Source organism: Calliphora vicina, chromosome 4 (genome assembly GCF_958450345.1).
Source record: "Calliphora vicina chromosome 4, idCalVici1.1, whole genome shotgun sequence".
Lineage (NCBI taxonomy): Eukaryota > Metazoa > Arthropoda > Insecta > Diptera > Calliphoridae > Calliphora > Calliphora vicina.
In genome coordinates, this window is record NC_088783.1 from 100531124 (window position 1) to 100556793 (window position 25670).

The window sequence follows — 25670 nt, forward strand, 5'->3', positions numbered from 1 at the left end:
ACCTCATTTACGTATTAAATGATATTTTCCACTTATATTGTAACTAATTTTTATATTTATCATTTTATTTTTATACATTTTATTAATACCAAAGGGCAACAAAATCGAAACAATATTGGAGGCTTTTTAAACCACTACACAATTTTGATGTATTGTGGTTCCAGTAGTACAAATATGGTCCAGATTTTATGAAGAGATTTTTTTTTGGAAAAATGTTTAAGAAAAATTTTGATTTTTTTAAACGTTTCTCCACATAATTAAATATAACTCGAAAAGGGTTAGTTCGATGTTATTAAAATAAACTTGGAAAAGTTGAGATTTACATAACTTTTAATCCGTTTATATATTACGTTTCAATCGGCTCAGTAGTTTCGGAGTTATAATAACGAATTTAAGCAAAAAATATATTTTTTTACGTGAAAATAGCAATTTTTTGTTTTAAAAAAATCATGAAAAATCGAAAACGGCAGAAATTATTCAGGTTTAACGAAAATTCATTAACATTCTTGATGTTAATTTTAATGTATTTAATTGCACTTGATGAAAGTTCTTATTTTGTATTTGAGGACATAGTTCTAGCTAAACTAAAAATAATATTATCCAAATAATATAGATCGAAGAAAAGACAATTAAATATTCGTAAAAATTTCTTCAAAGTAGAAAAAACTTTATTAAAAATTAAAACAACTAATAAAAACAGACAATTTGAATAAAAATTACATTAACAACTTAATTAGTTCTTTGGAAAGGTTTGAAATCTAGCTGTATATACGAAATTTGCTGGCTTGATAACTTTGACTTTGGTCAAACGAGCGGGTACCGCAGTTGGAGGTTGACGCCTTTGTGGGAAACGTTGATAGACCAAGCGGGCTGGCTTTTCAAATGTATTAGAGACGGAAATCACAGCACCATTTTCATCAACGATGATTTCTTCATCAACTTCCTCTAAATCTTCAGCCAATTCTTCGGTTTCATCTTCAGTTTCTTCGGCTACTTCTTCAATTATCTCGGGAACGGCATCAGTTTCGGGTGGGCCATAAACATCATCAGGTTGTACAGTTTGGGATTCTGGGGGACCGTAAACTTCATCAGGTTGTTGTGCTTCAGCTTCTGGAGGACCATAAACTTCATCAGGTTGTTGGGTTTCGGATTCGGGTGGGCCGTAAACTTCATCAGGCTGTTGGGCATCAACTTCTGGTGGACCATAAACTTCATCCGGTTGTTGTGTTACGATTTCTGGTTTTTCAGTTTCGGTGGGTAATTCGAATGGTATTTCGGGTGTAACGCCAGCTGTCGGATATCCAGTAGGTGCTGGTGTTGGCAGCACTTGTTGACGAGCCGATACTCGTCTTCTTAGGGGTTTCTGACGAATAGGATCGGCTGCTACACAAATGGCGAAAGCCAAAACTACAATTGCGGTGAATTTAAACATTTTTCAAATTGTTGAATTCTTTAGTAGAAAACAATGTTCGTTGATTGAAGTTATGAATGATTGTACTGATGATTTATTGAAAATTCTGTTCTTATATACGAAAACTAGGAAGTTCTTCCTCATACTGACACTGACACTGAATCTGACAATGACAGTTCAGCTTAGCCGTGTATTTTTAACGAATTTCAATTTATGACATGTACCAGTGGAAGTGTTTAAAATAATTTTTACATTATTTATGAACACAGCAACATAATGATAAGTTCTAAAACCAAAAATCGGCCTCTTTTTTATTGTTGTTTTTTGTTTGGATTTGTTTTTTTAGCTTTTATTAAATTTAGTTTTCTTGGCTTTAATTAAAGTTATAATCATGTATGTTTTTATTTTTCTATTCACCTCTGCACGTGATCGGTTTCCTAAGTAATCGTTGCCGATGTGTTGAAAGTGTAAACACATTTCAAAATTAATATTCGTAACATAATCGGACTTTAAAGTGTAATATTCATTTTTTTCAAAAATTATTGTATTTCTTTTTATTAATTAAACCTGAGACAACCTTGCGAGAGCAGAGTTTATGGTATTAAGTTCATTATAGTTTTAGGTTATTGGTGGATTTATGTTTTCATAAATACACACCAGTATATAGAGAACATAAATGGACATTATTAGATATTGTACGTTTGTACAAACAATTCAATGTGGGTCGTATTTAAAAATTATGAATGTACAAACATATCATGCATAGACAGCTATAAATGTCTGTTTTGTCATTAATACGAGTACGTTTATGTCATTGCTAGGGTTTCAAATTAATCGATTCGTAATATAAAAATGCGATAGTTGACTAAAAAATTCGAATTCAATAGATTTATCGGTATATTTTATTTTATAATTTAAATGAGTGATGAAGGGTCGATTAAGCGATCGATTCCCTCTATCTTAAAAAACACAACTTTGATTACATTTATGCCATCTGTCAGTTTTTAACGTGATTTATTTAAGATAACGGCTAATAATACAACATAAGATAAAAAAATTAACAATAAACAATATTAAACAAAAAGTTATAGAAAACTATTTTTTTCTTGCTTTTTTGATTAGTAAGAAAACATGAAAATGAATCAAAAAGATATTTGAAAATTAATTATTTGAATAGATAGAGGGTTTTGCATTCAGAAAAAATTTATTGTATAAGACAGAGAAATAACAAAAATGCAAATAAAACAGCGAAAAAAAATAAGTTTGTTATGAAATTCACACCATAGAAGAAGACTGTTTTACTGAACAATTTACCATCAAAAAGTAATTTTCATGAAAATCAAAGATAGATAATTTTGAATATAGTCCCTCGATATAATTATTTCGAACCTTTGCTTCCGTTCCAAACGATTAATCGATTTACCTTAATAAATGGCAAACACTAGTTAGTGACGAAATATTTTTAGGTTTAAAATATTTTCGCAATGAATACCTGTTTCATTAGTAACAGGTATTCATTGCACCAACTCACAGTGGTATGAGAAAAAAAGAGGGAAATAAATCTGTAAATTCTAAACCCTGATTTCAAAAAACTTACACATATAGTACACATACAGTGCCGGACATAAATATTCACACAGCATACAGATTTATCTTTAATCTTCCATATTTTTTAAACGAAGGCCACAACTTTCGTACGGGTTTCAAAAAAATATTTATTTACGTATAACTTATTGAAATATATGGAAAAACTAAACATAAGTTGGCACATTTCAGAAAAAAAATTTAACTAATGTTTCGAAGTTCGATTTTAAGGGGACAAAAATATTCACACAGTTTCTAATTTTTAATAGGAAAATAGTTTTTTTTAATAGTTTAATAATTTGTGGAGTAGCCTATCTTTTTAATGACTTATTTTAATCGTCTTGGCATTGAATCGACCAATTTGTGGTGACGTCAGCTCCAAAATTTTGCTATTCTTGTAACAGGACTTCTTTAAGTTGAGTCTTACTAATCATATGGTGCTTTCCTACACGTTCGGAAAATTTATCCCACAGATGTTCTATGGGATTCATGTCAGATGATTGCGGAGGAGTCGGGAGAATGTGGGGAACATGATGCACTATTCATATTTGGACGTCATGGGCTGTATGTTTGGGGTCATTGTACTGTTGAAAATAGAAACGTTCCCAAGCTTTAACTTTAGAGCGCATTGTAGTAGGTTTTCTTTTAAAATATTAAGGTACACTGTTTTGTCCATTGATCCGTCGATGAAAACTAAGTTACCTACAGCAGATGCAGCCATACAACCCCATAACATGACCCCTTATCCACCATGTTTGACAGTGTTTACTACATTGTACTTTTCCAATTCAGTGTTTGGACTTCTCCAAACTGTTACCCTGCAGTTCGATTAAAAATTATTATTGAAAAATATTATCTAAGAATAGTATTACGTTCCAGAAATGTTCAGATTTATTTTTGTAAGATTGTTTGTACGTATTTTTCAATCGGACGACAGAGTAAGAGTTTGGAGAAGGCCAAACACTGAATTGGAAAAGTACAATGTAGTAAACACTGTCAAACATGGTGGATAAGGGGTCATGAATTGGAAAATAACAATGTAGTAAACACTGTCAAACATGGTGTAGAAACTTAGTTTTAATCGACGGTTCAATGGACAAAACAGTGTACCTTAATATTTTAAAAGAAAACCTACTACAATGCGCTCTAAAGTTAAAGCTTGGGAATATTTCTGTTATCAACAGTACAATGACCCCAAACACACAACCCATGACGTCCGAATATGAATAGTGCATCATGTTCCCCACATAATCCCGACTCCTCCGCAATCATCTGACATGAATCCCATAGAACATCTGTGGGATAAATTTGCCGAACGTGTAGGAAAGCACCATATGATTAGTAAGACTCAACTTAAAGAAGTCCTGTTACAAGAATGGCAAAATTTTGGAGCTGACGTCACCACAAATTGGTCGATTCAATGCCAAGACGATTAAAATAAGTCATTCAAAAGATAGGCTACTCCACAAATTATTAAACTATTAAAAAAAACTATTTTCCTATTAAAAATTAGAAACTGTGTGAATATTTTTGACCTCTTAAAATCGAACTTCGAAACATTAGTTAATTTTTTTTTCTGAAATGTGCCAACTTATGTTTAGTTTTTCCATATATTTCAATAAGTTATATGTAAATAAATATTTTTTTGAAACCCGTACAAAAGTTGTGGCCTTCATTTAAAAAATATGGAAGATTAAAGATAAATCTGTATGCTGTGTGAATATTTAAGTCCGGCACTGTATAAATCTCCTCATTGAGCACTACAAAAAACCTCGTCTTAGCTATCAATTATATGTTATAACTTAGGAGATATACGCATTTTTTTTTTAAATTTCAAAATTTTTACCCACCCTACTCCAGCTATTTGATAACAGCGGGTCCAAATATTTCCCGATTTTCTTCATTTTTTCTTTTATTAGACTAGCAACAAATGTCTATTTCAAACAAAAAAAGAATTGTTTAAAATTCTTGGCTGACTCAAAATTTATTTGCATTTGAATTTAAAAATTTTTGAAAAAGGCGATTTTCGCTAGTTTTTGGGGAAAAAAAGTACTTTCTTCCTTTTTAAGTTATCTAAAAAATGTCTAAAAAGATGTATTAGAAGTTACAGATTTATTTCCATCTTTTTTTTTCTCATACCACTGTGCAACGCTATTTGATTTCATATAACGATTGTCCAAAAATAGAAGGAGTTGCCGTACAGACATGAAATTTGGCACACTTACTTCAACTGATAAAAGATTGTCATATAGAAAGTTTGAAAAATTTGGTGCAAGGATTCGTGTCCTTTCCATATATCCTGAAAATTAAAAATACTAAACAATTTAAAAAAATAAATCAAAATTTTGCACAATATTTTTCTGGAACATTTTTAAAGTTTTGAACAAATTTGGATAAATTCGGAGGACACTACAGTATCAAAAATGTCCTTTTTCAAAAATTAAACAAAATTTACAAAAACTTAAATTTTCATAACGTAGTTGTGTAATTGAAACACTTATAACATTCCCAATATGTCAATAAAATATTGTTTCCGAATGGGAGGAAGGGCATACCCATGCTTATTATTTACATAAATGGATTAACCTCTATATAAAATAAGGTTTTTTTTACGGGAATATCCTCTGGAATATTTTTTTAGCTTCTAAAATTAAGTAATAAGATGGGAAGCAAACTTCATGAATAGAACTCACTACTTTTCTCATTATATTATATTGCCTAACAGAGAGATACATGTCTATATATAGAGCTAATGCTTGTTCCACCGATAACTTGTTAACTGTTTGTGCATCCAATATTTCCAATATTTGTTGAATTTTAAAAGTGTAAAAATTATTTTCTGCTTCTCAGAATACAATAATTCCCTTTGGAAACACAGAAAAAAATTACGACAAATCAATTGTCATATTAATTACCATTTTCGTCAATACAATTATTTTTTTAATTGAAAAGATACAAAAAATATTTTTGTTACTTAAAATTGTTAACACTCAACAATATGTTTTAACAACGAGTTTGTCAAATTAAACAAAAAATTTGTTAATAGTCAACAGTAAAATTTTAACAATAGAGTTTGTAACATTGAATAATTATATTGTTACTAGTTAATTATAGATTTTTCTTATATTAATTAAAAATGCATTTGATGGTTTTACAGATTGTTCATCTAGTATTGTTCTTAAATGCGTTCCATCTACATTCGACGCATTTTATGTTGAAAAGAGTTCACTAAAAAAAAAAGTTTTGTATATAAAATCGATGTCCATTTTTTTCCTATTGCAGTATTATATTTATATACCAATTTCTTTATAAAGAAAACATACTATATATTTTTTTATGAAACAACAAAATGTTTATATTTTTCTTCAATTTTTATTTTCTTGACACATTTATTTTTGTTACTTTCAATATGATATTCCTATTGAATTTTAACAACTGAAATTGTTAATAAATATCTAAAAGAAATTGCTGATATGAGTATTAAAAAAACATATTCAATTAAAAAATTATTGAAAATTAAAATCATATTTCAAACAATTTTTTTCAATTGCTTAATAACTGTTACCATTTTTTTCTGTGAACGATTTGCTATATATTGTTTAATTTATTCATCACAGTACTTGTGTTATTTTGTTTTACCTCTACCCAGAGGTTGAAAATATCAGGAATCTGAAGGGATGTTGACACTAAAAAACATTTACCAAAAAAATTATGGCAAGTAGGTGCTGCTGAATTTTATATATGTATGTCATAATACATACTTGTGGCAATAATATTCATATAAAAAAATTTAAAAAGCAATTTTTGATATATTTTTTTAATTCACTTCTAAAGTTTGTCTCTGTTGAAAAATGTTGACTTTGTATTACAACTGCCTAACGGTACTATACATATGATCAATATTTGGAAGGCGAATTTATACAAGGTGGAGTCAGTCAAACAGCTGATAATTTTTTTTCGCTTTTTTGTTCTAACAGTTGTCAAAGCTTGTTTTTATATTTAAATATCTGTATATTCTAATCGTATTAATAAAATATTAATTTAATTTACTATCATAACCAAATGTAGAAATTCCATGCTATTCTTTAAATTCACTATGTTGCATACAAACTATAACTTTGAGTAGCTATAACTTCAAAACTACTAAACAGTTTTCATTAAAATTTTGAATATAATCTATTTGAAGTCTTTTCTGTTTAAATATTAAAAAAATAATTAAATTCCTACATAAGTTTTAACCATTTTTAGCCAGCTCAAAACATTATATATTAACAATACTACTCGTATTCATATACATACATACATATATATGTATTTCACTTTAAATATCGAAACCGGCACAATATTATTCAGAGTAAACAACTAAGATTTTTCGAGTGTTAGTAACTTACATTCAGAGTTTAAAAATGATTAATTCATTAAATATTAAGTTTCACTGTCTTTTGTTCAGATATATTTAACAAAAATAAATCTAATTTAACGTTAATCTACTTTGGTGTTTTTGATAAATCAAATACATATTGTTAAGTTTTAACCTTTTCAAAACGTTGGTTTATTTCCTTTAAATGAACCGGATACTTTTGATTGCAAATAAAATATGTTTAGTAGTTTAAAAATTGTAACAACTCTTTATTTATTTAAAATGTACAACAACAGCATTAAATAGTCACTTATAGTGCATTTACACCTACGCCATTAACATGTTATAAGTTGTTTATGGTGATAAACTAGTTTAAGAAACTTGTTTATCCATACAAAACAAAAACAGGTTTGTAACTAGCTTTTGAGATAAACTTTTCTGGCAACGCTGGTAACATTTGACATTTGCTCAAAAATAAAAAAAACAGTTTTTTTTAAAAAAAAGCCAAACTGTAAGAAAAAGTTTAAAAAATTTATTTAAAAGTGTTTTTTTATATAATATGGACAACGAAAATGAAAGGTATGTTTATATGTAAATATATAGGTACATGCAGCAACGTTTTTTCGTAACAACGTCCATATTTTTATTAAATTTTTTTAAATTGAAGTCAGCTGATTTATGACTTGTCAAAAATAAACCACTTAACTGACCAAAACGCTGATGTAAACGGTATGGTTTATGAAAGTAGCTTATGATCATAAACTAGTTTGAAAATTACAAGTGTAAATGCACTATTAGTGTTTTTAAACAAGTTTATAAATTCGCGGAAATACAGACAAATGTTATAATGTACAAGAGTTCCCTGGAAAATACAGCACACTTTAAGGCACTCAGTTGATGTTTATTCGAATAGCGTCTCTGATAAACTGACTAACGACTGCAACCTCTGGCACTATTTATAACACTGCCATCTGCGCTCTAGATTGTTCTTTAACTGTCAAAGCTCGTATATTCGAATCTCTGGTGAACTTTCTACAATGTTCTTTAACTGTCAAAGCTCGTATATTCGAATTCGAATATACGAGTCGCAGCAAACATTCAGCGTTGACATACTTACGATCAATGATCAACTCAAAGCTTTAATTTAATGTTAATAATGTCCACAGATATGTTACTGTTTGAGAGGCACTGCTTTCAAATAGCATTATGCAACTTTAAATCAGTCGTTAAAATCGTTATATTTGAATTCAAGTACAATTTTGTAACAATATGTATAATCAAAAAACATACATATTCTTCTAATCTTCCTTAGCACAGCAATGGGATATTTTTATGTTTTCCACACACACACTATTTTTTCAGCAGTTTGTACTTTCGGATTTATTATTATTTATTTTAAATTAGCAAATAAAACAAAATAGTCAACGACCCAAAAACAACATTCTTAAATTAATCTCCAATCTTCAAGTCAAAAACTAGTCATGAAGTATGTGTATGGAGAGTATGTGTAATTTTTTTTTATGGATTTCAATGGATTTTGGAGCATCCAATATTTAAAATGAATTATCAAAAAGCATTACAATAGTGGAATGATTTGTTATTTTTAAGACTGCGGCAATAAAAAAACCTTTTTATCATTGGGACTCAAAATAACGTGACATTTTCCATGTTCCTTCATTTCTCATCCATTGCACAAAGTATACAGAGGCGACACTGCAAAAAAATATATTTGTCTCTTTCGCTCGAAACAATTTCAACTGGTTTGGTTTTGTGCTTATTTATATAGTTGTTTGTTTTAACGCACTGTCTGTATTAAACCGCAAATTTGTTTTCTTTTTCTATCGAAACAATTTCAAAAAAAGCTGATTTCTTATTATCTTCGTTACAATTTTTGAACGCAAGGTTTTCGATGTATCTTAATACTCTGAACATTTGTTGAATAGTTGTTTAATTTTATATTAGTTGTACCAATATCCATTAAGTTCTCAAACTCATCTTTTAATTTTTTGGTTGTTACGCATTTCAGTACCGCAATTCTGTAACTTTTTAACGACAAAATTTTGTCGTTAAGAGATATTCCGAATTAAATTTTCCCGATTATTTTCGTTAAAAATAGTCGGTAGATAACGAAATTTGTCGGTAGGTTACGACAAATAAAATGTTCTAGTTAAGCCATAACGATAATTGTTTAGGAGTTAGTTTTGTAACATAAATATTCGAAATAAGTTGTTTTTTGAAAGTACGGTTGGTCAACTTTTTTGTGTTTGTTAGATATGGACTGATTTGGGTTTTTAATATAAAAATTAACATGCTTTAATTATCTTTTTAAGATAAATTTGGACATATATTTGGTCAATTCACAAGGTCTCTTATCAGTCATATTGTCATAATGTCCTAACATATCTCGTCTCGGCGGCTCGGCTTAACCGACTCTTAGGCATTCGGCACAGGTCTCTGCTGGCTGGTTACGATAACACAATAAATATAGCATACATAGTAGTATTATTTTAGGACTTTTTTAGCTTGAAAAGCAATAAAAACCACTGTGAAATATTAGGACATTATGAGACCTTGTGAATTGACCAATAATATTTATTTTGAAAAGCAATACAAACCACTGTGAAATATTAGGACAATATGACATGATAAGATACGTTGTGAATTGACCAATTATATTAATTTTAGAAAAAAATATTCGAATTTTAAGAGCAACTTTTATTTGGGGCATAATATCCATAATTAACACATTTCTGGAGTGTATAATGGTTATCCCTATATTCAATTTCCATTTTTGGCGATGTGATACGATTATAAACTTATAAAAAAGTTATAAAATCGTTTTTAAGACAGTATTCTAAGAAGGAAATTCATCTGAATTTGTCGACTGTCCTTATAACAACACATCTTGTTCTTTTGTTTTCAGTAGGTTTCGCGAACATATTTGGGTGAGCTGATGCTTGATTTTTATATATAAATGCGATTATTTATTCACACGACTACGAATTTATCTGCAAACACGAAAAAATAGTAAATATTTTTATGATTTTTTAATATTAAAAATATTGACATTTATATTTTTAACTATATTCGTCGTTAAAATTTATTACCGAGAGATATCGTTAACTTCAAATAGTGAATATTAAATTCGTTAAAGCAACCGATAGTTTTCGTTACTTAACGATATCGGTAGGAAAGTATAAAAAGTTACAGAATTGCAGTACAGGTGACGATAAGTTTTTCGAATGTTGTATGAAATGAGTGTGTGTTACCAAAAGTTCATATCTATACGTAAACAATAAAATTAGCTAATTTTAGTTCCAAATAACAACCAAACGGTAACACTGAAATCATAATATTTTATTTAATTAATGAAAAACGATATTTTTTTAAATATGTATGTATTTGAATTGCATTTTTCACACAATGAAGATATTATTTTGCTTGCATTATTAATTTTACATATTAACCCTTTGTCGACCGACGGTACTTATAAGTACCATAATGTTAAGCTTACAAAATGAAAAAGATAAAAAAACTATAGTGAGCGGAAAGCGCCAGCAGTCCACAGCCCATATGTGGGCTGTTCGTCCAAACAAGCCCACTTGTGGTCTGTGGACTCTAAAAGCGAGCTACAGTGACTCTCATTAATATTCGGTTTTTATATATAAGTGACCTCTATATACATATGTAGAGCTCACTTTTCCCTAATTGGATTTAATTAATATTGATTGAATCTTTTTTAAAATAATAAGAAACTAAAATACTACAGAAATGCATGCTTCATTAATATTCGGTTTTTTTATTTTACCATAGTCACTGTACACTCAGGTCTCGTTCTAAAATTTTAAAATCTGTTAAAATTCCAAAAAATAATCGTAAATTTAAAAACCGCATAAATTTGAATCCGCATAAAAAAATCCCCATAAAACGAGACCTGAGTGTATATGAGATTTTTTGTTAACGTGTTAAGCACAAATTTTATAGAATCCATGTACTTAGGCCCTAATTTTGTAAATCACTTTACAAAGTGATATTTATATGAAAAGCAAAAACAAAATTTCAAAAATTTTAAAAATTTGTTTTTGTTTTATATACAAATTCTTAACAGAACAAACGCACCAAAATTCAAACGTTGATTTGCCTTTCATAATTTGAAAATTTTGTATATAAAACAAAAACAAATTTTTAAAATTTTTGAAATTTTGTTTCTGCTTTCCATATAAATATCACTTTGGTGACGTGATTTACAAAATTAGGGCCTTAGTAAACAAATTAAAAAACTTTTGCTAACTTGATTGTTTCTGGATGATTTCAACCCTTATATTATAAAAATACAAAAAAACAATTTGTCAAAAAATGCAAAAAAATACCTTTTTTCTAGAATCTAGAGCTTTTTGCAGCTTTAACGTTTAATGTTGTCATACTGCGTGTTATCAACATTGTTGATAAGTAGAAGTTTTTAATGTTGGAAATGTTTATAAACATGATGAATGTTGCAAGCAGTCGTTACAGACCGTTAAATTCAAATTGATAGTGGAATTTCGTAAGTATAAAATTGAATTTAACAGTCTGTAAGGATTGCTTGCGGAATTCATCATGTTTATAAACATTTCCATCAGTAGAAACTTCTACTTATCAATAATATCGATAACACGCAGTTATTAGCATTATTTGTAAGTATAGCATCATTAAATGTTAAAGCTGCTAACATTAACATTGAAGCTGCTAAAAGCTTTAGAAATAGAACATTATAGTTTTTATCCGTTAAGATAATTCATGGAACAGCTGGAAGATGGCTGTTCCATGAATTATCTTAACGTATAAATAGTGGCAGCAGTTGCAGTCAGGTTTTAGGTTGTCACAACCGCTGTTAAAATTAACATCAACTGCATTATCAGTATATTCATTACATTATAAAGTGTGTAATTTAAGGGTGTATATTAATGTGAATTATAAACGTGTATCTGTATACAGACACTAAGTGACTATTTAAACTGTTGTTACAGTTTTAAACTACTATTCTGCTATTATTTGCAATCAAAAGTATCCGGTTTATTTAAAGGAAATAAAAAAGTGTTTACAAAAGGCAAAAACGTAACAATATATTTGAAGTTTTTTTAATATTCTTCGATATATTAGAAATTGTTACTAAATTTTTATTAAATGAATATCCTCCTATGGCCTCCTCTAAATAGTATATGTGTTACTAGCTGACCCGGTGCGCTTCGCCACCCCAATTAGAAGAAAGAAATAGTACTATTAAGTCTCCCTTTGTGAATCTAATTGTAAATGTAAAATTTCATATTACTGGGTCCATTATTATAGAAAATGCAAAAGAAAGTTACCACTAAAATCATTCACATTCATGTGTGCCTAATTTTATATGTTTAAGTTTATTACTATCAAATATTCAAAAAGTACCATTGCAATAAACAAATAGTTCAATTGATTATCACTATTGAATTCGCATTCACTAAACCATAACCCGTCAAGTTCGAAAATTAAATTTATATAGTATTTCCTATATTATCAATTAATTTTGTTTCTATAAAAATTAATATTTAATAAATTATCACAAAACCAAAACTGATCGGTTTTCAATTTTTAAAACCAAATATTATTATAGAAAACTCAAAAAAGTACCCATGAGAATAAAGAAAAAGTACCATGAAGTATGTCCTTGAATTTTAACTCACTTGGGACCATAAATTCAAAAAGTACCATTAGAATATATAAAAAGTACCAAAAAGCCCCCACTTGTGGTTTTCCACTCACTCGGGTCCATATAAGCTTAATTTCATGTTTTTAGGTTCATTGGTGAAGAAATTACAAAAAGTATCATTTGAATTATGAAAAAGTACCAAAAAGTCTTCCCCTAGAATTCTCACTGACTTAGGACCATGTATGCTTAATTTCATGTTTATAGGTACATTGTTATAGAAAATAGTTCTGTTATCGCATTTTGGTACCTAAATATTATCCCCTATTCCTAACACTAACTTCACTCAGATGCATATCAGCTAACTTTAATGTCGATAAGTGAAATAGTTTAAAATATTAAAAAAGTACCATTAGGATAAAAGTACCAATTTCCCTTTTCCTCCTTGAACACCGCTCAAATTTGAAATTTAAAAATATTTCATTTTGCCAAAATTGTTTATGCTACAGACATGTCTCAAACGATTAAAATCTGTATTAAAGTGCCCAAGAAAAAATATGTTTTAAACAAGTAAGAGTGCTATATTCGGCTATGCCGAATCTATATATATACCCTTCACCTTTGTTGTGGATGCATTATTATTTTTTATAATTAGTATATATATATATATATATATGTATGTACATTGCCCACTTTCAGCGTACAGCATCCTAAATTTATCAAGAACACAAAAAACAACAACAACGCCAAACGAAACAAAACACCAAAAGAAAAAAAAACAAAATACGCAAGGCAATGAAACCAACACACATCCAAACATACGTTTAATTGTATAAAAAACAACAGCAACGCTAAAAGAAACAAAACACAAAAGAAAAACAAAAAAACGCAAAGCATGCACATCCAAACATACGATTTGTTGTTTTTTTGTCAAAAAAACCAACACACAACCAAACTAAACTTTAGTTGTATAAAAAACAACAACAACGCCAAAAGAAACAAAACACAAAAAAAACAAAATACACAAAGCTTGCACATCCAAGCATACGTTTTGTTGTTTTTTTTGTCAAAGCATGCAATACATTGTGTTTTTTGATGAAATTTTCAGAGGTTGTCTCGGATTTTTGCTCATATCTCCGTTATTTATGGACGGATTTTGCTGATTTTAAATAGCAAAATTCTCGAAAGTATGTCTGACAGAATTGTTGAAGATTTGGATCCCGGAGATATCTGGGGCCTTCAGAAAATTGATTTCAACAGACAGACATACAGACGGACAGACAGACGGACAGACAGACAGACAGACAGACAGACAGACAGACAGACAGACAGACAGACAGACAGACAGACAGACAGACAGACAGACAGACAGACAGACAGACAGACAGACAGACAGACAGACAGACAGACAGACAGACAGACAGACAGACAGACAGACAGACAGACAGACAGACAGACAGACAGACAGACAGACAGACAGACAGACAGACAGACAGACAGACAGACAGGACGGACATGGCTTAATCGACTCCGCTATCTATAAGGATCCAGAATATATATACTTTATAGGGTCGGAAATGAAAAATGTAGAAATTACAAACGGAATGACAAACTTATATGTATATACCCTTCTCACGAAGCTGAAGGGTATAAAAAAGTACCAAACTGTTTACCCGGATTTGGCCCAATATAAACCAACCGAGTTCCAAATAACAACCTATTAGTTAATTTTTGTATGAATCCAGGAACCAATGTTAAAAAAATTATTGAAATTGGCTTAATAATTTCAAATAAAATGTATTTTCCCGATTTTATCCTCTTTTTGGAACATTTTTTATCCCCATTGCGTGGTAAAATTTTATTCAAATAAATTTCTGTATCGTGGTGGAATAAAATATTCGTATGTCTATAACAAATTATAGAAAAACTTATTTTATGAAAAAGTACCAAAAATAAACACAATTTTTATCCCTTAAGGGTTCGAATTTCCAAAAAGTACCAAACTTATACTTTTTATTTTTTGATATGTAAAAAATACGATTTAAAATTTGTTTATTGGTTTAAAAGATACATAGGGTGCCAGAAAAGTACAAAATACAGTTTCTACCCGTTTTCTCCCCTAAAAGGTTCGAATTTCGAAAAAGTACGAAACACCTGTCAGCTTATTTTTTAAATGGAGTAACATGCAATTTTAAATTTTTTTGTATCTTTATTAGTTTTGAAAATATAAGGTTAACGAATTTACCCGTTTTTAACCTTTTTACTCCCTAATCGTTCGAATTTCCAAAAATCCCTTCTTATCATTTTGGGGTGGGATTAACTCACAGTTAAAATTTCGTGATTCTAGCTTCAGGGCTTCTAGCTGTTTGGGCTGTATAGATTACTCTTTTATATGTATAGATTAACCATACAGTGGCTTATAATTGAGTAAATTTTTTAGATAGTAAAGATGACTTTTTTGAGATATCCTTTGTTCATGGAAATTTTTTTTGGTTTTTCATGTCCTGTGTTCAAAAGAAAAGTATATTGAAACTAGTTGAATTTGAATGATTTCTGTATACTAATTTTTAACAAATTTGGAAGGGGTAAAGTCTTATTTGTTTTATTTTAAAAAACTAGTTTTAAAAACTGTACAACATTGCATAAAACACTTTAAACTAAAATCAGGCATTTGCCAAATTTGAAATAATTTTCTTATAAATTTCAATGCCCTGCAAATACGTATCAGTGCGTATGAATTCGTCGTGGTCGTGCAACAATACTGGAGTATTATTCATTGGTGAAAAGCCTAAAGCAGGAATACCAACTTGGCGTATGTAACGACTATCAGTGCCACCAGTAAATATTTGACGTTCAATCTTGAGACCCCTAAAATGTAAATAAAATGATACGTGTATTCATTTTAAACGGAATTAGTACCATGGAAGGTTTGCTTACATTTCATCGGTGGCTTTTTTGAAGGCCACCCAATATGGATTACTATTATCGGTAGCAGTAGGCGCGACACGGGGACGTTGCTGGTCGTAGGTAATTTCTATATCTCCACCAGCTTCCTTGCACCACTGGTGCAGCTGTAAAATGTTCATAATTTATGTTAACTATGTTGCGTATTAATAATTATATATGTTTTTGTTTTTTTTGCTTACCTTGGCTTCAAATTTCTTATGATCAACATTTAAATCTAAGCGAACATCAAAGCACAACATCATTTTTGGCGGTATAACGTTACTTTGTACGCCACCTGAAATTTTGGTTAGATTAATGGTTGTTACATCTCCGATTGTTAGTTGTGGATTATTTTCCAAGCGACGGACCTGCTCTTCACGCATTAACATCATTTTATGTAAAATATAATTGAGTTTTTCACCAGCCGTATTTTTTAGCAACAATGAACCATGACCCGCATTGCCATTGATGTGAAAATACACACCTAATCAAAGTAAATGATTGAAAAAATAATAAATTATTATTTAATAAAATATATCCTTCTTCATAAATGAGATTATACTAAAACTGAATGGCAAATCTGTAAAATTTAAACTAAAGATGACAAACGTGTAATTTTATCTATACATATAAAAGAGTTACGTTACTGACTGAATGACTGACTGATTCATCATCGCACAGCCTAAACGACTGAAGCTAGAATCATGAAATTTTAACTGTGGGTTCCTTTCTCCCCAAAACAATCCACTAAGAAGGGAGTAAAAAGGGTAAATTCGGTAACCTTATATCTTCAAAATTAATAAAGATACAAAAAAACTTAAAATTGCATGTTACTCCATTTAAAAAATAAGCTGGCAGGTGTTTCGTACTTTTTCTTTTTCTTAAATTCGAATCTTTTAGAGGAGAAAACGGGTAAAAACAGTATTTTTTTCATTTTTTGGCACCCTATGAATCTTTTAAACCAATAAACATAGAAACAAATTTTAAATCGTATTTTTTACTTATCAAAAAATTAAAAATATAAATTTGGTACTTTTTGGAAATTCGAACCCTTAAGGGATAAAAATTGTGTTTATTTTTGGTACTTTTTCATAAAATAAGTTTTTCTATAATTTGACATAGACATACGAATATTTTACTATTAGCTCCCACCACGATGCAGAAATTTATTTGAATAAAATAAAAAAAGGGGATAAAATCGGGAACATACATTTTATTTGAAATTATTAAGCCAATTTCAATAATTTTTTAACATTGGTTCCTGAATTTATACAAAAATTAACTAACATGTTGTTATTTGGAACTCGGTTGGTTTATATTGGGCCAAATCCGGATAAACAGTTTGGTACTTTTTTTAAAACCTATTTTTCCTTGGGCACATTAACACAGATTTTAATCGTTTGAGACATGTCTGTAACATAAACAATTTTGGCAAAATGAAATATTTTTAAATTTCAAATTTGAGCGGTGTTCAAGGAGGAAAAGGGAAATTGGTACTTTTCTCCAAATGGTACTTTTTTAATATTTTAAATTATTAAAGTTTGCTGATATGCATCTGAGTGAAGTTAGTGTTAGGAATAGGGGATAATATTTAGGTACCAAAATGTGAGAACTGAACGATTTTCTATAACAATGGACTTAGAAACATGAAATTAAGCATACATACATGGTCCTAAGTCATTGACAATTCTAGGGGGAGACTTTTTGGTACTTTTTCTTAATTCAAATGGTACTTTTTGTAATTTCTTCACCAATGAACCTAGAAACATGAAATAAAGATTATATGGAACCGAGTGTGTTTTTGGTACTTTTTGTATATTCTAATGGTACTTTCTTGAATTTTCTATAACAATGGACTTAGAAACATGAAATTAAGCATATATGGTCCTACGTGAGTGAAAATTCAAGGGGATACTACTTCAAGGTACTTTTTCTTTAATCTAATGGTACTTTTTGTAATTTCTTCACCAATGAACCTAAAAACATGAAATTAAGCTTATATGGACCCGAGTGAGTGGGAAACCACAAGTGGGTCTTTTTGGTACTTTTTATATATTCTAATGGTACTTTTTTAATTTTTGGTAATAATAATGGTCATAGAAATATGAAATTAGGAGTATATGGTCCCAAGTGAGTTAAAATTCAAGGGCATACTTCATGGTACTTTTTCTTTATTCTCATGGGTACTTTTTGAATTTTCTATAATAATGGACCTAGAGTTTCCAAAAAAAGGGAGGAATTTGAAAACCGCGGTTTCGGTTTTATAAAATTTTAAATTTGTGATAATTTATTAAATATTAAGTGTTATAGAAACAAAATTAGTTGATAATATAGGAAATACTATAAATTTAAAATTCGAACTTGACGGGTTATGGTTTAGTGAATGCGAATTCAAAAGTGATAATCAATGGTACTATTTTTTTATTGCAATGGTACTTTTTGAATATTTTATAATAATAAACCTAAATATTTAAAATTAGGCACACATGATTCTGAATAAATTTGAATTCACAAAAGGTGTCTTTAGTGGTAAGTTTCTTTTGCATTTTCTATAATAATGGACCCAGAAATATGAAATTAGGCCTTTACAATTATATTCACAAAGGGAGACTTAATAGTACTATTTCTTTATTCTAATTGGGGTGGCGAAACGCACCGGGTCAGCTAGTTTGCTTATAAATACTTACGCCATACACTACGTTCAGCATAAAACACTGGGTAGACATCAGTGGGTGATGCTAAACCTTCATCCAAAGAGAAACCAATATTTAGTGATTTAAAATCACATGTTTCAACAAATGGCCTCATGCCGAGACCACCACCCATTTCCTCATCTATAGAAAAAATACACATTTATGTTATCAAGGATAAATATAAATTAAAATTATTATTTTAATTTACCTGGTACAAATGAACAATATATAGTTCGCTTAAATTGTACGCCACTTCGTTTCAGTGCACGCAAAGCTCCCAAATATTGCATGCCAACACATTTCATATCCTGTGTACCACGTGCATAAATACGACCCTCTTCATCAATATCAGCTCCAAATGGCGGATGTGTCCAGTTTTCAGGAAATACCGGTACGACATCCATGTGCGAGTTGAGCAATATTCCGGGCAAACTTAAATCTGTGCCAGCCCATGTTAGTATGACAATAGGATTTTCTTCATTTACTGGACAATAGACACGCATGGGCATGCCCAGCAATTGAGATTGTTTTCTTAAAAATTCCACACACGGTTCTTAAACAAATAGAAATTTTAAAGTTTTCTTATTTAGTACAAATTCAAAGAGTCGAGGTTAGATAGCTTAATATTCTATAATTTTAGAATGCTCTAGAGCAAAGTGTCCCGACTTAAGAAGAAATGTGTGAAAAATACTCTTATTGATTTAATCAGTTCTGTCAAAGAATTTTAACGAAAGTGGAAATAATCGTATGTTTCAATTCGTAATATTTTGGGTTTGCTTCTTCAGATTTCATAATAAAACTTCACATACCTTAAGGCATCTCGATAAAGTCAATGTTTGGTGTGGATTTTGAGAACGACATTGGCCAGGCCATCAACGGCCTATAAATCGCGGGTCGGGATTTCGGGAAAAGTAGCAGTTATTACAAAACTGTTTGAAAATACAAGGAATCAAATTCATTTGATTTTAATTGTAAAATAACAGATTTTGTCTATTTAAATACAAATTGAATTACATAGTTATTTGTAATTAAATGGACAAAATCTGTTCTTTTAGTATTTAAATTATGTCTATTAATTTGATTCCTTCTAAATAACTATTTAGAGAAGCAGAATACATGCAGTAATTGTTTCTGCTTTTATCTGAAGTAATTTAGGGTCATAATAAAAACTAGCATGTCAATAAATTCATAATTGGGTCATATCTCCCATATAAGGCTCACTTTCGAAAAATACTTTAAAGCTAATAAATATTTTAAAATTGTAGTAATTATTATAAATTCTGCGTAACTTAGATTCACATTAGTATAATTTAAAACAAGTAAGAGAGCTATGTTTGGATGTGCCAAATCTTATATACCCTTCACCAAATTATACTTCAAAATACAAATTTTAAATATTTTTAGGTAAACAAAATTTTTTTTTCCAAAGTAGTTTTTTTCCATTTTTTGTTTTGAATTGTTATTTTAAAATATTTTTTTTTAAATTTTAATTTTTTTAAACTTTGATTTTTTAATTTTTTGGTGAAAAAAAATTGGGTTACATAATATTTTTTCCAATTTTGACCCATTGTAGGTCCAACTTACTATGGTCTTATATACGTCTTATAAAGGTCTTTGAAATATCTATCATTAGATATTCATAGTGTCTATATTAATGATTTAGTAATCCAGATATAGTTAAAAAATCGAGGTTGTCCTAGTTTTTAACTCATATCTTAGACATTTGTGGACCGATTTTGCTGATTTTAAATAGGAAACTTCTCGAAAGCATGTCTGACAGAATTATTGAAGATTTGGATCCCGAAGATATCTGGGATCTTCAGAAAATTGATTTCAACAGACAAACAGACGGACATGGCTTAATCGACTCCACTATATATAAGGATCCAGACTATAGATACTTTATAGGGTCGGAAAATTATATTGTGGAAATTACAAACGGAATGACAAACTTATATATACCATTCTCACGAAGGTGAAGGGTATAAAAATGTGTACATAAAATAAATTTTTGTTAAATGTTTCGTATATACTTTAAGGAGTGAGAAATAAATATTTCTTTCATAAGCTTTGTGTTTCAAAACAATTTTAAGTTGCGCCTTAAGGCATGTGAAGTTTTTTCAGCAGAACGTTTTTACGAAAGCTGAAGAAGCAAAACCAAAACGTTACGAATTGGAATCTACGATTATTTTCAATTTCGTAAAATTTCTGTGACAGACCTGTAGATATAAATTTTATATATTTTTTAACTTCAATAATAAGTTTGTATGCATTTTAAAATAATTTCAATATAGTTTCCGAATATAAGGTTTGTAAAATATGCACGAATATTCGAATTTAAAAATGCTCTAAAAAGAAGAAAATAAATTAATAATAAAAAAATAACATTTTTAAAAACCATTAATTAAATCAAACTATTTATTACATTATATAATTTAAATGATATTTATAACATAAACAAATTGTATAATGTAATAAATAGTTTTAATTTTAAAGTAAAGTTTCTTCTTTTTAAGCATTTTTATTTAAAAATGTTTTCTATTATTAATAAATTTTTTAAGGCAGAAACTTGATAATTTAATAACGATAAAAAATAACCAGAGATTGAGAAAATGGGGGTAAGAATGATATATTAATCGCAATTAAAAATTTAATGCATTCGTAATAACATTATCTTAAATACAACTAAAAAAATCGAAAATATTCATAAAACTGTTTACTTTTATTTTATGATTTTTTTAATTTCAAAACAACTCACGAATTTTCAATCTTATCAATTGAGAACAGTAATATATCTACATATAAGATTAAAAATTGTTTACAATTGAATGCATCCTAGCAACAAGAAAGAAAGTATAGTCGGTCAAGCCCGAAATATAACCATATACGGACACTAGTGGCCGAATTACCACATTCGTGACTGAATGAGCTTTCGATATCGGAATTTTAATAAAATGTACTGAATTTCCTACTCGATATCGAATGCCATAATCTCAAATAAGAAAATTACGATCAGTTTTACTCGATATTGAATGTGGTAATTCGGTCCCAATACGTGATAAAAGTCCAAAAAAAAGACCCGTGTCTCCCAGTTTTGCCCAAAGTCATGCTCTTTTTTTAACGGCCCCCAAAGATTTGGGGCTTCGGTGTAATTTTTGCAAAAAAAAGTGATAATTTTCTCAGGCTCATATCTTGCAAACAGTTTTGATTTACTCTCTGAGGCAAAGTTGTAGTCCTTGTCATAAAGAACAAAAATTGTGAAAACTGTGTTATTATAAACTAAAGCATACTTTTAGGCAGCTTTAAAAAATTTATTTCGATTTTTTTAAATTTTTGTTCTTTATGAAAAGGGCTACCATAGACAATAACTAGATAGGTAACTGAGAGCCAAAAACCTAAGTCTGTTGTCAAAAACCTAATTCATGAGAATGTATTGCATGTATTTTGTTATTGTAACACCCGTATGTGTGAAAAGAGAGTAATTTTTCCATATATATTACTCTCTCCTTCCGTTCTATGTGTTTATTCTATGAGGGCTACAACTTTGCCTCAGAGAGTAAATCAAAATTCCAATTTGGTTTTTTAGGGTCAATTACAGACCGATTGTCATGAAATTAGGTCACATGATTCAATTCTATTTGAAACTTGTTTTAGTTAAATTTAATTTGGATTGCAATATTTTTCAGAGATTTATGCTCGCTTTTTGAAAGTGAACCTTGTATGGGAACTGTGACTAATTAGGGACCGATGAAATTAGATCCCGTGATTTATTTTGATATGAAATTTATTTCTGTTAAATTGTATTTGCATACCAATATATTTAAAGGTTTATGCTCGTTAATGTGACTTATATGGGATCTATGATCAATTATGGATTGATACCCAAAAATTGTTTAAATATGATTTCTTTTTATACCCTTCAACTTCGAGAGAAGGGTAAGTTTGACATTCCGTTTGTAATTTCCACAATATAATTAACCTATAAAGTATATATATATATTCTGGATCCTTATAGAGTGCTCCAAAAAAATAAAATTGCGAATTTTGACCGTCCCCCCCTCTAGAATTATTCTATGTATTGTAGAAACACATTGTGTAAAATATTAGGATGATAGGATAACGTTAACTGGTGGCGCAACGACGCTGAATTTTTGAGGTGCATTTACAATGGGAAAATATGCATTTTTTTCAGTTTTTGTAAAAATTTTGCCATTAAATAATGACTTTTACAATTTAATTTAAAAGAATCGAAATGTGTACGTAATTGTCGTTACAATAAGATATAAAAGACAAAAATTGGTGAAAAAATGTTAAAGTTATTAAAAAATCGCCAGGCCATTAACGTGCCTCAGGCCACTAGAACAAGAAATGTAGGAACAAAATTAACATATTTTGAGAAATATTAAAATAAAAGCTTATTTTTACTTAAAATATATCCATATTTGCTTGTATATGAGTTTTTGTCCTCGTAGGATACCGTTAACCTATTCGCAGGTATGACCAAAAAAATTAAATTTTTTTAACGGCAGTTTCAAAACTCCAATTTCAAATTTTTAAAAATTTTGTTAAACAAATTTCAGAATTTTTTGATCATCACATGGGGATTTATTGACAACATAATAGGGAATAAAAATGTGAAAAAAGTATGTCAATACCTCCTATAGTTTTTCCGTACCTGCGATATAAATTTTGCGATTTTTGAGAAAAACTAATTTTTTGGCCATATTTTGGGGAATGACCAGAATTTCCTTACTGTAATGATTTTTAAGTAAAAGCTATTCAGAATAATATAGTCCAGCTAATTTTAAATATAGTCTGAAAGTTTTACTAAAATCGGAAAACTTTAACCCTTAAATCGTGAAGGTCAAAGGTCAATTTTTTCAATATTTGGAATTTCTCATGGAAAGATAGCGAAATATTATATATTTTTGGGCCGATTTTGATGAAACTTAAGAAAAATATAAAATGAAGTCTAGTATTCACAATAACAGTACAAAAATGGAAATTAACCCTTAATAGCAATTGGGGTCCAAATGACCCTCAACTTTTAAAATCACGAAAAACACATTCATTTTGACCCCATGTACTCTTAAGGGTTAATTTCCATTTTTGTACTGTTATTGTGAATACTAGACTTCATTTTATATTTTTCTTAAGTTTCATCAAAATCGGCCCAAAAATATATATTATTTCGCTATCTTTCCATGAGAAATTTCAAATTTTGAAAAAATTTACCTCTGACCTTCACGATTTAAGGGTTAAAGTTTTCCGATTTTAGTAAAACTTTCAGACTATATTTAAAATTACCTGGACTATATTATTCTGAATAGCTTTTACTTAAAAATTCTGAAATTTGTTTAACAAAATTTTTAAAAATTTGAAATTGGAGTTTTGAAACTGCCGTTAAAAAAATTTAATTTTTTTGGTCATACCTGCGAATAGGTTAACTGTATCCTACGAGGACAAAAACTCATATACAAGTAAATATGGATATATTTTAAGTAAAAATAAGCTTTTATTTTAATATTTCTCAAAATATGTTAATTTTGTTCATAAATTTCTTGTTCTAGTGGCCTGAGACACGTTAATGGCCTGGCGATTTTTTAATAACTTTAACATTTTTTCACCAATTTTTGTCTTTTATATCTTATTATAACGACAATTACGTACACATTTCGATTCTTTTAAATTAAATTGTAAAAGTCATTATTTAATGGCAACATTTTTACAAAAACTGAAAAAATTGCATATTTTCCCCTTGTAAATGCACCTCAAAACTTCAGCGTCGTTGCGCCACCAGTTAACGTTATCCTATCATCCTAATATTTTACACAACGTGTTTCTACAATACATAGAACAATTCTAGAGGGGGGGACGACCTGTACCTAGAAAGTTTTTTTCGTCCATACAATCTTGGAGCACTCTATTATACATACATAGCGGAGTCGATTAAGCCATGTCCGCCTGTCTGTTGAAAACAATTTTCTGAAGACCCCAGATATCTTCGCGATCCAAATCTTGAATAATTCTGTCAGACATGCTTTCGAGAAGTTTCCTATTTAAAATCAGCAAAATCGGTCCACAAATGGCTGAGATATGAGTAAAAAACCAGGACAACCTTGATTTTTGACCTATATCTGGATTACTATGTCATTAATATAGACAATATGGATATCTAATGATAGATATTTCATTATACCTCCTAAAGTGATTTTAAATCGATCGGTAACTGTTGGACTAATATTTTTTTTTTAGTAGGGTATAATGAATATAAGTATAACTGGTAATAATAATCATATGTACATTTATTTATTTATCTATGTATGTCACCGTAATGATTTAACACTAACAAATTGCACAAGATAACAAAATTGTTGATATACGACTATTTTTCACTTAATTATAATGATGTGCGGAAAGTTCCCACTTACTGTAATCGGGCTGTGGATGAACACTGGGTATACGCAAATATTCACAAAAATATTGTATTTCTTCATTGTTTTGCCAATCTTGAGCCATGTTTCTTTCCCCTGTACGATCAAAATTATAACTGTTACAGATGATCTGTTGCTTTGTTTTGTTTATTTTATTATTGTTATTAAATATGTATTATGTACTACTAATTCGATCGATCACTTAATGTTTTTATATAGAGATAGATATTTTTTTATTTAGCTGGTGGTTTTTGTTTTTTTTTTTATTTTGTTATTTTCTGTACGTCCGATCGTTTTGATAATCTCACTTGCACTAATGATCGACACTCAGTGTGGTCGCGTAGTAAGTACTCGTTGTATAAGTAAGGGAAGTTCACTTTGTACACTCAAACAGTTTCAAAACTCAAAAAATATAGTTTGCTATAACAATAAATCTAACTAGTATTAAAATAATTTTCATATACAGCTTAATCATGAATAAAAAATCCGCGAGAGTTTTTCCCCTTTCCCCGTTTACCATTTTTCCTATTCAAATTCAGTGTTAAAAATGGGAAAAAAAAACTGCCGCGGATTTTTTATTCAT

At 29.4% G+C, this 25670-nt stretch overlaps 2 protein-coding genes across 2 annotated transcripts; both read right to left on the reverse strand.

The window, feature by feature from the left end:
- Positions 1-733: 733 nt before the first annotated feature.
- On the reverse strand, positions 734-1615 carry LOC135958609 (fibrous sheath CABYR-binding protein). The gene has a single exon (XM_065509505.1). It carries the CDS (start codon positions 1430-1432, stop codon positions 734-736), a length of 699 nt encoding a protein of 232 aa, XP_065365577.1. The 5' UTR covers positions 1433-1615.
- A 13974-nt stretch (positions 1616-15589) lies between these two features.
- On the reverse strand, positions 15590-25414 carry LOC135958831 (aminoacylase-1B). The gene is made up of 6 exons (XM_065509744.1): positions 25085-25414; positions 18862-19206; positions 18648-18794; positions 16161-16444; positions 15952-16085; positions 15590-15882 (listed from the first exon to the last, which is right to left on the reverse strand). The coding sequence occupies exons 1-6, from the start codon at positions 25170-25172 to the stop codon at positions 15678-15680; spliced, it is 1203 nt and encodes a 400-aa protein (XP_065365816.1). The 5' UTR covers positions 25173-25414; the 3' UTR covers positions 15590-15677.
- Between the last annotated feature and the right edge of the window lie 256 nt (positions 25415-25670).